The sequence below is a fragment of the Brachionichthys hirsutus genome, chromosome 8 (assembly GCF_040956055.1).
Source record: "Brachionichthys hirsutus isolate HB-005 chromosome 8, CSIRO-AGI_Bhir_v1, whole genome shotgun sequence".
NCBI classification, from domain to species: domain Eukaryota; kingdom Metazoa; phylum Chordata; class Actinopteri; order Lophiiformes; family Brachionichthyidae; genus Brachionichthys; species Brachionichthys hirsutus.
Genome location: NC_090904.1, coordinates 10,142,427 through 10,156,710, shown reverse-complemented (window position 1 = coordinate 10,156,710; position 14,284 = coordinate 10,142,427). Strand labels below are relative to the sequence as shown.

General features: G+C 46.1%; 1 protein-coding gene across 1 annotated transcript in view; it reads left to right on the top strand.

The window, feature by feature from the left end:
- Window positions 1–8,668, top strand: part of fbln2 (fibulin 2) — a 28,196-nt gene extending 19,528 nt beyond the window's left edge. The window contains exons 8-16 of the mRNA XM_068742445.1: window positions 2,372–2,506; window positions 3,643–3,780; window positions 4,473–4,616; window positions 4,715–4,843; window positions 5,547–5,672; window positions 6,333–6,449; window positions 6,553–6,681; window positions 7,114–7,237; window positions 8,308–8,668. Coding sequence (XP_068598546.1) covers window positions 2,372–2,506; window positions 3,643–3,780; window positions 4,473–4,616; window positions 4,715–4,843; window positions 5,547–5,672; window positions 6,333–6,449; window positions 6,553–6,681; window positions 7,114–7,237; window positions 8,308–8,668 — 1,403 coding nt within the window. The remainder of the gene's footprint in view (window positions 1–2,371; window positions 2,507–3,642; window positions 3,781–4,472; window positions 4,617–4,714; window positions 4,844–5,546; window positions 5,673–6,332; window positions 6,450–6,552; window positions 6,682–7,113; window positions 7,238–8,307) is intronic.
- The last annotated feature ends 5,616 nt before the right edge of the window (window positions 8,669–14,284 follow it).

Below are 14,284 nucleotides of genomic sequence, written 5' to 3'. Positions count from 1 at the left end.
CCGAAGGATGAGGATTCAATCTGACATTTGTTTAGCGCTTTTATCACAAATATGGATGTGATTGATCTGGCGAAAGCTGCTTCGCTTTCTGTGGCTGTTCCACTGGAGATGTGTGTGGATTACTCCAGTGGGCCAATCAGGACACAAGACCCAAATAGTGCATTTGCAGGTTTGGAGGTTAGTTAGTGCTCCGACTGCCAACTGGAGCCGCCGGTGGAGGTTCTCAAGGATGGATCTGAAGCATCTGGACTTCCGTTCACGTTTCATCCAGGAGGCGTCTCTCCTGACGTTGCTAACACGACGGCGGTCCGTCTCGGGCCGTTAAAGTCATTGATGGAGCAACGGCGTGTGCCTTCGATGACGGCCGTGGATTCTATTCAACCAACTGAACTGAAGGATCTGGACAGCAGGATGTGTTCTTCCCCCTCAAAGCGCGCTTTCTAATTGCAGTTCTGTCCAGCTGTTAGAACGGTCACCGCCGTCTGGTTCATGGCTTTCCTCGCTCAGCACGTTTTCATAGCGTTTCACGGGAACTAATTCTGCAGGTGGACTCGGAGAGTCGCCGCGACCCCGCGACCCTGCATCTGTTTCATGGATTAAAGCCTGAAGCGGGGGTTCCTCTCCTGTTCATCTGTTGAAATTATGCCATCCCTGATTGGACACCCCTGCTCAGACCCAACCGGACCCGACCGGCCTGCCTCTGCAACCCTAACCATCCCGTTCCAAGGATGACTTCATCCACCTCGGCTTGAACTTCTCAGAGTTCCACCGTCTGCTGCTCCGACGTGAAAGAACAAGAGACCGAGTGTTAGTCGGACTAACGGCGTCGCCTCTCAGGCCGCCATCTCTCCTCTCGGTGTTTGTGCTTTTCCGACTTGCATTGCGTGACTTCACTCCTCACAGCTGTGCTGTTGCTGCCGATCCCGGCCATGGAGACGGTAGAGACCCTGAGGCGCTTTTTCCTATGCCCCCCCCCCCAGCAAATGGCTTTCTGGAAATGACTCCGCTCCACCAGAGTGGAAGGAGATGGTGACTTTCTGCGCCGGTGGCACGACGTAAACACCGGAAGCAACCTCCAACCTCCTTTTAGGCTGAGCGCACGGTAGGGCCAGGAGGACGAGGCGTGCTCCGCCTTCAGCGGGATCCGCCTCTGGAAATCTTCTCCGTTCGATGGAGACGGCAGATGTCTCTCGGCCGGGGAGGAGACGGGGGAAACGCAAACAAGTCTCCCCCCCCCCCCCCCCCCCCCCGCGTGGGGTGTTAAGTCTGAACAGAAATGTTCGTTTAAATGAGATGTGCGCCGCCGAGGCTTCCAATGATAAGATAATCGATGCTCTGCACGGCTTGTGGAGTTTTATTTATGCATTCCACACCAGGTGAAATCTCCGATCAGTGTTCTCCAGGTGCTCGTTCATGTTCCCCGTAGAACAGCCTCCAAAAGGCGTCTTAACTCGAGACTGCCGACAGATACGGAGCCAACAAACGCATTGTGTGTCCCCTCTTGTTCCGCCTCTTGTTTGTCAGCAGATGCAGATGTGTAAAGGATCTTCTTGTCGTCGGGTTCCCGGTGGAATCTGCCATGTTCACACACACACACACACTAATCCAACGGCAACGCTGGCGGAGCATCCAGCTAATCAGGAAGGCGCTGCGATGCATGATAAGGGAACGCAGAAGTTAGATAAAGACGAGCCGCAGCGGAGCGACCATCCACCGTCTCTGCTCGAGTCCCTCTCGACTCACACGAGTCCCTCCGCAGGTCACACCTCCTCGTTCCTCCTGCTGAGGAGCGCTCCTGCAGCTAAAGCCAGTTTACGCTCAAGGCATGGACTTGAAAAGGCAGCAGCACGCGTGCCGTTAGCGGTGAGCGCGTGCGGTTTTTGCGACTGTTCTCGTTCTTCTCGCGTCTCGACGGGACAGATTTCAGTGCTGGTGCAGGATTTGAAACTGATTGTCTTCCAACTGGAAGGGAAAGGTTGCAAAATTCTCCAACTTGAATCTCCCTCGAACTCCAATCACATCCTCCCCGTTCCAGTGCGCACCGCGTTACAGAATCCAGCTGAGATCTGCACTGGAGCAGCCCAACGACGAGTGGAGTACAGGCACGACTAATCACAGCCGAACCGCTCGACATCAATCACTGACAAAACTCGACAGCTCAAGTCGTGCAGAACAATAGCAGACGCAAGCAAATGGAAGCCTGTCCCGGCCTGCTCCCTGGTCTGTAGCCGCACAGCTAGCAGCACGCTCAGGTGTGAAGCCGCTGCGTCAGACTTGAAGTGGAACTCAAGTTACAAACTGGATCTTTAAACGGAAACATTTCCTCCAACGCCCGGTTGTAAAAATGGATTCCCTTGTTCTTCGTCTGCAGATGTGGACGAGTGCCTGACCGGCAGCCACAGCTGTCGGCCCAGCGAGCGTTGCGTGAACACAGTGGGCTCGTTCGTATGCGAGCTGCGGGTCACCTGTCCCGCGGGTTACCTGCTGAGGAACGCCGCTTGCGAGGGTGAGTTTCCTTAAACCGACACTCGTCGTCCGGGCGGAAACTCTGAAGCCTTCTTTAGGCGGCGAAGCACAACAAGAATAGTAGGAAAGGACGATAAAGCAAAGCCAATTTAAATCAGGCAAGGATAGAAATGCGAGTTTGTTTAATCACACACGTTAACAGCAGGTCAGCGAGTTCTTATTCATTTATCTTGATTGGCAGTTCAGTGAAAAAAAAAAAAAGCCTCGGGTCTAACAGGTAAAGGAGGCCCTTACGTTTGGCATTACACCCCCCCCCCCCCTCTGTTGATCCACACCCCAGTGAAATGTACCTTTAAAGTTGCCCCACAAATCCCAGAACGCCAGCGTTGACTGTTGTGCGCGGCAGTCTTGAGGCTATCGGGAGCATCCTGGGATTATTGATGACAGGCGGGAAGCGGGAGCGGAATATAAACAGAACTCTGTGTTTAGAGGAATCCAACCAGCATCCTCAGAGCAATGAGTCACATGGATTAACCGCCGTCATCATTTGAGATTCAAACCAACGTTGACACGTGGTCATAACTTCCCCTCAGCTCAGTCAGCAAGGCTGATTCATGCTCCCGGGTTTTAGCCCCACCCGGAGAGGCCGCACTGCATGGGTGTTAAAGCCCTTTGAAGCGCTGCAACTCTCGATGTGACTAGATAATGAAGGTAATATTTAGTCGACCATCCAACTGGGGGGGGGCGGGGGGGTAAATAGCTGCGTTAAAGAAAGGAGAGATGATGTGGCGTTGGAAATATCCTAAGATTGGTAGAGAACCACCTAAATTAAGACCTTGAATTAATGTTCCACGGGGCGAGTCGCGGGGGACCCAAGACAGTGTGCCCCCCCCCCCCCCCCCCCCCCCCAGGAGAGCAGCCCATCGCTCGTGACATTTAGTATCTGTCATTTAAGAACTTTTGTGCAACTTCTGCTAATTGCAGAGCTGTTAGGGGGGGGGGGTTATTCCCACATCCGAGCACTGTGAGGAAGTATGGCTTCGTTCTGGGCCGGAGCCACAGTGCCACCTCCTGGACCGTTCACCAGCTACAGGGGCACCGAGGCTGATTCAACAGCAGGTCGACAACCTCCTTTGGTTTCATTTAACTCGGCCTGTGTTCTTCTCTTTGCTCTAGACATCGACGAATGCGTCGTGCGGACCCACAACTGTGGCGTGGGCTTCGTGTGTGAGAACACGCCGGGCTCCTTCCTGTGTAATCCCAAAGACAGGTGCATCAGCGGCTTCACGCAGGACTCCCACGGCAACTGCATCGGTACGAACCTGCCAGGGCTTCCCTCCGCTGGTTCATGGAAGCCCAGAAGCTCATGGAGCCCATTCGTGTCTCCTGAATGTTTCTACGGCAGCCCAGAGGGGATATTTAGCATATTTAATCAGCCGTCGCTGAGGAGGTGATGTGTAAACTGCAACCACATTATCCTGGCCCAGTGGTTGGGCTGAGGCTTCCTTGTTTGCAATGTCAGGCCATGGTTAGCTTAGCTTAGCATATAGAATACAGTGTGTACATGGTTATATTATGTGCTGCTACTGATCTGGCTGAAATGACTTCCTGGAATCTGCTAATTGGCTGCATGCAAACCGGATGATGAGATGATGGCGTCACATTTTCTTTAAGGATTCTTTTAGCCGTCTTCAGAACTTTTCTAACTTAGTCTGGACTTTTTGCAAATTCCGAGATGCGCTGTTTGAACACAGCTGGACATGTTGCCGACTTTCTCTGTGCTATTTCATCTCAATTCCTTCTCAACTCCATGCAACATAATCTGCTTCATCAGCACTGCTCCCTGAGCGCTGGAGTATAGCCAGATAGCAGGCGTGATTATTGCCGACCAGTCATCCAGTAAATGAGATTACCGTGAAAATGACTTGGAGGAATTGGATGAAGGTTTGTCCTGCAAATCAGGATCAAACTTCTTCAAGCTGGATCTTCTCTTTCTGTCTCTGCAGACATCAACGAGTGCAGCAGCCTCAGCGGTCCCTGCAGCTCGGCCTTCAACTGCATCAACACGGTGGGTTCCTACTCGTGCCAGAAGAAGGCCCTGATGTGCAGCCGCGGCTACACCCCCGACCCCGACGGAGACGAGTGCGTCGGTGAGACTGACCTCGGTGACAGCGTGTTTAGATCACGGTTGCAAGATTGCGCCAACAGACTCAGGTGCAGAGTTCTGCCTCGCCTCTCTCCTCCTCAGACGCTGACGAGTGTCAGACGGGAACGCACCGCTGCGGGGTCGGCCAGATCTGCCACAACGTCCCCGGCAGCTACCGCTGCGACTGCCAGACGGGCTACCAGCACGACGCCCTCCGCAAAGTGTGCACCGGTACGTCGTGCTGCGTCACGTCTGAGACGAGGAAGAGCGGATTGGAGGTTTAGTCATCGGTTTTTGAAGTCGCTTCCTACGTTAACGTCACCGCTCAGAGCCTGAAAAACCTTATTGTGCGAATTGTGTTGCTCAGTCAGTGGTTCAGCTAATTCACTGATAATCAATGCTAATTACGTGATTTATTATAGGGAGGGAAAACTCCAGATGTAGCTGCAACTGTGACATTAAAAAGTTCGGTTTCCATTTGATTCCAATTTACATTTGGTGATGTTGGAGAGTTTAAATCCATGAATCACTGAGCGCATGAAAGAGGCTCAGAATAGAGGCAGACATGAAACATTCTGTCTGTGGGATCAATATAAAACTAGACGGTATAATGCCGTCAAATTCTTGGTGCCCAAATGTTTCATCCGTCTTCCTGATTGGCTCCTTTTTCTCCGAGTCCTCTGGGACGCTAAAGTAGGGAGCTCTAGTTCCTGAAACAGATAGAAACTCTACAACTCTCAGCAGATTCCTCCATTTCAGGTTCAGCTGTTTGCTTGTTTCAGCTCCCAAATTGAAACAAATGCTTGTTGGAGTGAGAAGAAGCAGTGATCCCTTCCGTCCCATCCGTCCCATCCGTCCCATCCGTCACTGGGTGTCTTAAGTCCCCAGAGACGGTCCGTCTGTTGTTTAACGTAGTCTCCTCCTGCGCCGACAGACGTGAACGAGTGCTGGCGCTATCCCGGCAGGCTGTGCGCCCAGACCTGCGAGAACACCCCAGGCTCCTACCACTGCTCCTGCACCGCCGGCTTCTCCCTCGCGTTCGATGGAAAGAACTGTGAAGGTATGCTAGATGGTTCTTTTTACCTCCGCCTCAATGCCCGGCGTCGGTTTGTCTTTTAGCAACATAACTCAAAATGTTACGGACGGATCTTGATGTTAGCAGGAACAGGTGATGCAATTTTGTTGAGGATCCAGAAGAGATCCTGGATTCTGGATCACTTTGAAATTTTTGTTAACAATGCAGTAATGGAGCTTCAAAATTTGTTCCTGAATATCTCAGTTGTTTATTGACCGATGTGTATGGAATTTGATTTGGGGGGGGCTCTCTAGCTCACCTCCAAATTTCATCCAGATCACATTCAGATTGCGGATACTGTTAAAAAAAAAAAAAAAATCCTATCTTGTAAAATCTGCATTCAATTCACTCACCAAAAATCCAAGTCATAAAGGGGTCCGATATGAACTATCATGAATGAGGTTAGGAAAATACTAAATTTGAACACATTTATGTATAAAAAATAAAATCAGTTAATCAACTCACTCTTCATGGCTGGTGTATAAAGATACCAAGAACAATCTAGAACCTTTTGATGATGATCCAGATCACCATGTGGCCGGTGTAGATCCAGTTAGGCAACCTGCGTTTAATTTCGGGTTTTCCTGGTAATTATTGACTAAAACTTAAACACTCATTACATCGTTTCTATTTTTTTCCATCTAGATGTAAATGAATGTGACAAAAACCCCTGCAGCCAAGAATGCGCAAACATCTACGGCTCGTATCAGTGCTACTGTCGCAAAGGTTACTACCTGAAGGACGACGGGCGCGCCTGTGAAGGTGTCAATCCGGATGACTTTTCCTCAATGTTTTATTCACGCCGTCTATTTAGTCGTCCTGCGCTCGACCTCCCGCAGCTAATGGAGCGCCTCTCTCCCCCCAGATATTGACGAGTGTTCCCAGAGCATCGGGAACCTCTGCGCCTTCCAGTGCGTGAACGTAGCCGGCAGCTACCAGTGTTCCTGTCCTCCTCAGGGATACGTCATGTCTGCCAACGGACGCACCTGCAGAGGTGAGCCGTGCCGGAGGGTCCGTGTCCGTGGACGGTGCAGCTTTTATTGCTGCGGTGCCTCCTGGTTGGTTTTTACAAAAGGGATTTCACACCACAGCCCTGTTTGTCCAACGCCTGCAGTCAAAGGTGGAAGCTGGTCCGTTTCCCCGGAAACAAAGCCTGGTTGAGGAAACGAAAATGTTTGATGTCACCAAAGCGGTGGTCAAATTAAAGATGAAAGCATCTGAAGACGCTCAGCGCACCTGAGCAGGTAAAAACCAACCTCTGCATCTGAGGGGCTGAAGATCACAGGTTGCTCCTGAAGAGCAGATCCTTTAGCCCGGTTCTCTCATCGTTCCCTGCTGGTTGCCGGGCAACCATCCAGCTGCAGAGCGAAGCAGAAACACCTCTTTCAGCTCCTGCCGACAGACTTTTGTGTTTTGGTCTTTGCAGATGTTAATGAATGCACGGCGGGCGGCCACAACTGTTCCCACAGGCAGACCTGCTACAACCTGCAGGGAGGCTTCAGGTGTCTCTCCTTCGACTGCCCCGACAACTACAAGAAGGTTTCAGACACGTGAGTCGCTTCATTTTATTCTCTCAGCTTTAGGTTTTTTTTACGAGCAGATCAATAAAATACTGCAGGACGGTTCGTCTTGCAGTGTCCTGGACATTCGGCTCCTTGTGTCTCCTCTAAGGAGGAGAACTGCACCTCCATCCCTTGTGGTTCAGAAGGGCCTTGTAGCTTGGAACTGTAGCAGCTACAGAGGCTAACCGCTAACCGAACATGATTCCCATCGAGCAGTGCGATGAAGTCGCTTGGCTTTGATCCGCTCGCCGCTTTCCGGCGGCGTCTCCACAGCTCAACCTGCTCGGCGCTCCAGTGGACAGAAACCACACACACACACACACACACCTCATTCTGACGTAGCCCTGGTGAGCATGGGGAGACATCTTTCATTCATGAGTGGGCTCGGCAGCCGCAGACGGATTAAGACCTCTTCCTGTCTGCCTTCAGCGCCGCTCGGTGATTTGCTGGCACGGGTTGCAAGACAGATCTCGTTTGGACACGAGATGTGCAAATTTTATGATGCTCTACATCAACGTATACTCCAGGCTGTGCTATAAATGTTGATGAATGGTGGAGCGGCATCACAATGCAAGAGGACAGGACAGACAGCCCCCCCCCCCCTCCCTTTGTGTCTTACATGCATCTATCTGTTGAACAGATTCTGCAGCCAGATGTTCTGCAGATGTAATGCAACAGCTCAATGAGCGAGTGCATTTCAATGTGTTGCTTTACTGCAGATGTTTTCTCGTTTGGCTGCATCATCTCGCGCCGTTTTGATGCCGGGGTTCACCTCCATGTACAAGAACGCAACCAAATCCGTTCTTCAGGCGTTTCATTTTAATAACGGACCATGTGACTCTGGACATTTATGGATGATAGGATTTATAGATGATCCTGAACGTGCTTTAATATTAATAGACCAAGACCCATCTTTAGATTTTCTTTCATCAAGATCCATCCAGCAGTTTTTCCGTAAACAGACAAACGCCGTCAAAACCGTCACCTCCTTGGTGGCGGCAGTAAAATTGGTTTTAATGGTTCCTTCTCTCTTTCTCTGGACTTCTCGCCTCCTTTAGACGCTGTGAGCGGATCAGCTGTCCCAGTAACTCCGTAGACTGTCAGAATTCGCCCGTCCGCATCACGTACTACCAGCTCAGCTTCCAGACAAATATCATCATCCCCGCCCAGATCTTCAGAATCGGACCGTCTCCTGCTTATTCCGGCGATCGCGTCTTCATCGGTGTCATCAAAGGCAACGAGGAGGGCTACTTCAGCACCAGGAAGCTGAACACTTTCACAGGTGCCGTCTACCTGCAGAGAAAAATCAGCAAGCCCAAAGACTTCCTGATAGACGTGGAGATGAAGCTGCTGAGACAGGGGACGTTCACCTCGTTCCTGGCCAGGATCTATGTCTTTATCACATCCAGCACCATTTAGAAACAGAAACAGACAGAAAGACGGACCGGAACATTCATATGGTGCTACAATTTTACACACGCAAAGTTTCCCTCTCCACTATTAAGCATTCTTCTTGAATCCTATATAATTACGCCAAGGAACGAGCTGGATTTTTCTTTCTTTCAGGTTAGCTGCTTGTTTCTGCAAACCTTCTGTCGCACATTTCACCAGAAACATTTTGTATTTACCAAATGTTTCATTTTATTCAAGCTGGAGGTCGGCACAGACAGACGGGTCATTGCACAATTACATAGGTGAAACATTTACATCAGATGGCATTATAAATGTCTTAAGAAATGAATGAACCTTTAGACCCACTAGAATTTAAAGGCTCTTCTGTCTGGTGGACCAAAACTAAACGTGCATCATCAGAGTCAAAAATACAACTGACTGTTCCAAGTGCTTTTTAATTAATTGGACCAAAATAATCTATTTTCATATATATAACGATATATTCTAAAAAAAATAATAATAATATCAAACTCATTTTATGTCTACCAAGGTGACGTACTGGACCAACACGAGACTCGGTTTATACCAAGACAAAATAAAATTATATATTAGCATACATTTGTTTTAATCAGATAAATGCATTTTACATTATTTACAAAATGTTTGTAAGTTAAAAGAAAAGTATCCACAGACTTCATTTAAATTACTTAACAGTATCTATATTCTAAATGTACTTATTTTACTTTTGTCAGTTCTCCATAGCCACCAAACAAAACAAATTAAATAGCACATTTTGTTCAGCCTTTGGTTGTATATTATTTTTGAAGATGTGCCTGATCAAATGTAAGTGTTAACTCGGTGTGTTATTCTTTTATTACTGGACCTCTGTTACTGTGTTGTAATTATCTCAGGGTATAATTCCATGCCATTTTTAAACGCTCAACAGATTCCCAGAGTTTGCAGTAATTAATATTTGTTACTTCCGTTTGTACAGTTATAACCCGACATTTGTGATCTACAACCCAATCTACGGATGATGATCCAACTTTAGTCAGTGGTTGAATTCAATAAAAGTAAAGATCAAATAGTGACAAAGTGACTTTTCATAATTTGTCATCAGTTTCATCAGCGAGCCAACATCCCCCTCTAGTGGTGAAAGAGTGAACAACAAGGCACATAAACAAAACACAAACTTGTGCAACAAAATCTTTAATCTAATATACAGTACATACTTATACATACAACACCCATTAAAAAACCCAGCTTCAATATAATAAACATTTGACTGAAAACTTTATTTCCGTGAAACAACATTTTAATTTTAGACTTTTTTGAAAATAAACAGCTTCACAGGAAATTTGAGCAGTCCTATCTCGACTATCTTTATCACCTATCCCACTGCTCTACAAGGAACAACAGTGTCACACCCTGCTAAAATTCCACCCGGAAAGTGTGTGTGTGTGTGTGTGTGTGTGTGTGCCTCAGTCTATTAATATAAACCTGACAGATAGAGAGTGGATAGAGCTGGGAGGGTGAATCTGTCACAGGACAGACACCATATGGACACCACAGCTTCTTTTGGACAAACTAAGGAATGAAGTGTTGCTGCAACACCAAGAGATTCCCAAGAAGAAGAAGTATGTGGAAAAATATAAGAATAAACAAAATGAAGAAACCAATTAACAGATGTGTTTATATTTCAATACATTTGAATTAATGTGGAACTAATACTGCTGTTTTATGATAGCGTAAAAACATTTTTTTGATCCACAAATTGAAAGGACAAAAATAACATCATTGTTTTATTTGTATAATAGAGAGACGAGGGAAGACAGCTCAGACAGGACAGAAAGTAGACAGCACGAAGGCATCACAGGTGAGGAGAAATTAGAACTGGCTAAGGTGAAAACATATATAGAATAAGGGGAATAGTTCCGCTATTGCAGATCTACTGTATTCATCTTATTTCTACTTTAAATTTCACATTTCTTTACATGTATTTGTTTGCCCTGTAACAGAAATCCCCTGAAATGCATTCACACATCTCGGCTTATCTAAAGATGTACAAATATTCCTTATGGTGCCTTCTGCTTTTGTATAATGGGAGCACTTGTTCAGGAAACTGTTCCCTCAGTATAGCCGTGACACTGGGCGGCTTCTTTCCGCTCTGCTGAAGCCGAAACACATCCGGCGTCCCACACACATCAGGGTGTGATCTCCGATTGTCTCAACTTCAAATGGTTATCAAGACAACTAAATATAAGTGGTGAGGTCCCACCACGCTGCTGGAACATGACAACCAGGACTCTGCTAAAAAATATTCCGATAACGCCTAAATGCTATTCACCAGATCTAGTTCTAATACACAGCATTCCCTTGGAAGATCCTCAGAATATCCAATATATTTAGCACATTTTAACGATTCTGCATAGGTTCATATCAAAAATGTACAAATCCAATTATGTGACCCTTCGTTTTCTTTAGGTTTTATTTTCAAAAAAATTCTTAATCTGTTTGAAATGTGTTAAATATCATAACTTCCAAGTTCTTGGCTAGACATTTCCTGTAAAATTCTGTAATTCCTATAAACATAGCAAAATAGCAACTAGCCTGAGGATTTCAGGAGTATATTGCACCAGTCTTAAATTTTATAGCAGTATAAATCTGATTGAGAGGATTTGATCGCTAAACTATCAACAAAATCATTATTAGGAAACTTATGAAAAAGTTCAAGAAGTACCTCTTCAAAAAGATAAAGGGGGGCGACCTTCCTCAGAATGCAGACAGCACTCGGATGCTCGTGTTCTGAACTTTCCTAGCGATAGCCTCAGAGAGCTGCAGGCTGACAATAGAGGGCAGCAGACAGCACCGCTCAGACAGCCACAGTTTGGTGTTGAAAGTATGTTAACTTGCACAATACTGCTCACTTGCGTAACCTGTCTGAAGTGAAATGCAGGCACGTATCTGAGCGAGCCTACATTTTCCATTCCAGCACACATGTGGACACAAACACATTCTTCACCCAGGCTTCCTCACTAGTGCACACTGATTCTATTTAAGTGTTGCATTCAGTCTCATGCCTGGTGCGCTAACGGGTCAACCCAAGCTATTAACAGCACATGCATGAAATCATGACTCAGCTTTTCCATGGATAAATGTGTTTCTATCAAAGCTTGTCAGGGGAGCTCCAGCCAAATAATACCTTTGATTTCGTGATTATACACTTTTCATCTTCTTCTCCTGCTAATCCCAGAAATATGAAAGTCCTCTTTTATCACGCTGTACCAGCCTGCGAATAAAACCCACAGAGAAATCAAAGAGCCCCTGTTTGCACAAGAGCCTCCTTTTGTTAACCGCACCGGGTAATTGTCAGCGCACTCGCGATTAGTCATGCTGATCTGAATCATCAAGGTTTGATGCTCTGTGACTTTATATCATCCCATTTTGATTAATTGTCAGTACTGCAACCGTGAATCGGGGGAGTACTTTTCTCGGTTAACCCCGTAAAGGTAAATTCCACTCATTGTGTTTGGGATCGCTCCCATTTTGCCTCTTTATTTATTCAGAATCAGAGCTCACACTCTCTGGAATAACACCGGTGTTGTTTGTCTGATTTTTATTCTAGAAAAACACTTTTACCAGTGGAGGTTTTCTTCAGGATGAGGATTTGTCAGATGTAACACTTTATTCAATCAGCGCAGTCTCAGCGACAATCGAATCCATTCAGTCAGACACCGTGTCGCAGTCTAAAGCCTGAAATACCTGCCTGAATATCAAAACAGGATTTTATTTGTCAGGAAAGGTACCATTCTTCTTTTGCTTTCTGTGTTGTCGTGGCACATGCTCAGCAGTTTCTCTCTGCCAGGCCCAGAAATATTAGTCATCACATTAAAACTGCTGTTCTAAGCCTTTTCTTTTTGATTTATAATTTCATATAAATTTGGCATGAAAATTGATGTTTAAGAAAAAAAACCTTCTTGATGTGCCTCAGGGATTTATTTATTTTCCATTGACAGTGTTGGACCATTCAAACGTGTAAAACCTTGCCTGTTAACTGAGTCTACTGTGAGAACCAAGAGGAATGAGAGTGAACGCATACACTGATATATATGTCCAGAGGAAGGGAAGACATTTCCCTGACATACCAACCACTGACTTTCCCTACGGCGATGACAGTCAAAAAAAAAAAAAAGGGTAAAAGACTTGAAAGCTTTCTTAGTCATTCCAGATTTTGTTCCCCCGGCCTTTAGGGAATCTTGCAGACATGTACCTTACTGTTTGAGTTTATGTTTTTTATATGTTCCAGATCCTTCAAAGGATTTCTGTCCATGAAAGTTTCACAGACACTGAAACTTTATTATATACAATATATATATATTTTTTTAAAGATCCAAACATAACAGAGAAAATGTGGTTTAGCTCATTTAGCTCATTGCTTTGGTGGAACAGCAACTGGATTTGTTCATTCACTCTCTCATCAAAAATACATCAAATTATCAAATGGTCATTGAAGACTTCAGTTTCATGTAAACAGAAATGTGTTTGCAAAAACTTTATCGATCATTGTTGAGTTTAGACGTGCTGCCCCCAAGTGGCCAAATAACTGCCAAATTTCGTTTTACCTGGAGTGTGAGGTTACTATTTATTCCATTTATTGTTTTTTATTTAACAATAATTGTTCCTCCTATGTGCAGTGTCTCATTTAATCATACTCTTCTTCTTTTGAATTTGTCATTTCTTATACTTTGTATTTGTCAAACGTGTTTTTTCTTTTATCTCGACATCCTTTTTTTCTTCATCAGCAACTTCTAAGATAATCAAGACTCGATGCAATCACTTTGAAAGGGGTTATATATGTAATAAATTAGCATTTAAAGTAGCATTTAGATTCATTTCTACCAAACAATCAATGTTTTCTTCTTCACAATGCATTCACTTTGTGTCTTTTAGGAGCTCCGGCTGAAGCTCAGCGACTAGAAAAGGTGCATTCCACTGCCAGGTAAGAGCAGCTTGCCGGGTCATTTTCAAACCCCTATTCCGTCTCACATGGTCCTGCACTGCTTCCCTTGGCTAAGTGAGAAAAATTACCTCCCCATCAACTCTGAAATGTTTTGCTTCCCATGTTCACTGAGGAGTAACTGCTTCATTTGAGCTTCGGCAACAGAAGCAGAGGGAAAAGAACTCCCTCACTCGTATCCACAGAGGTGTGTAATGAGGATATTAGCTTTGTCAAAAGGTTTGATGAGCGCTGTGTCGATGTAGACACCAAGAGACCCAAACGGAAATGCCATTTTTATACAGATCCTACTGGCGCTTTAGATGCGTTGCAGTCGTGTAAAGTGACGGACATGAGAAGCAAACCTGTGGTCTCATAGGTCAGTGCGTTTCATCGAATGAAAGAAAAATCTTTGTCTTTCATGTGAGGTAATGAAGTTCAGAGCCGAGTGCTGTGTTTGAAGTGGTCCAGCAGTGTGTTTGTTGAGGCTGGGTGAGTTCACGTCTGAGTCGGCTGGGGCGCTGCAGGTCAGCTACACGGCGAGTCGGCCCGATGGCTCCGGCCTTTGTACTTCACAAGAGATGCTCGTGCAGGTACGCCGCTTCGCTTTGATCCTCGGGTCAGCTGAATCCCTCACAGGTCAGTCC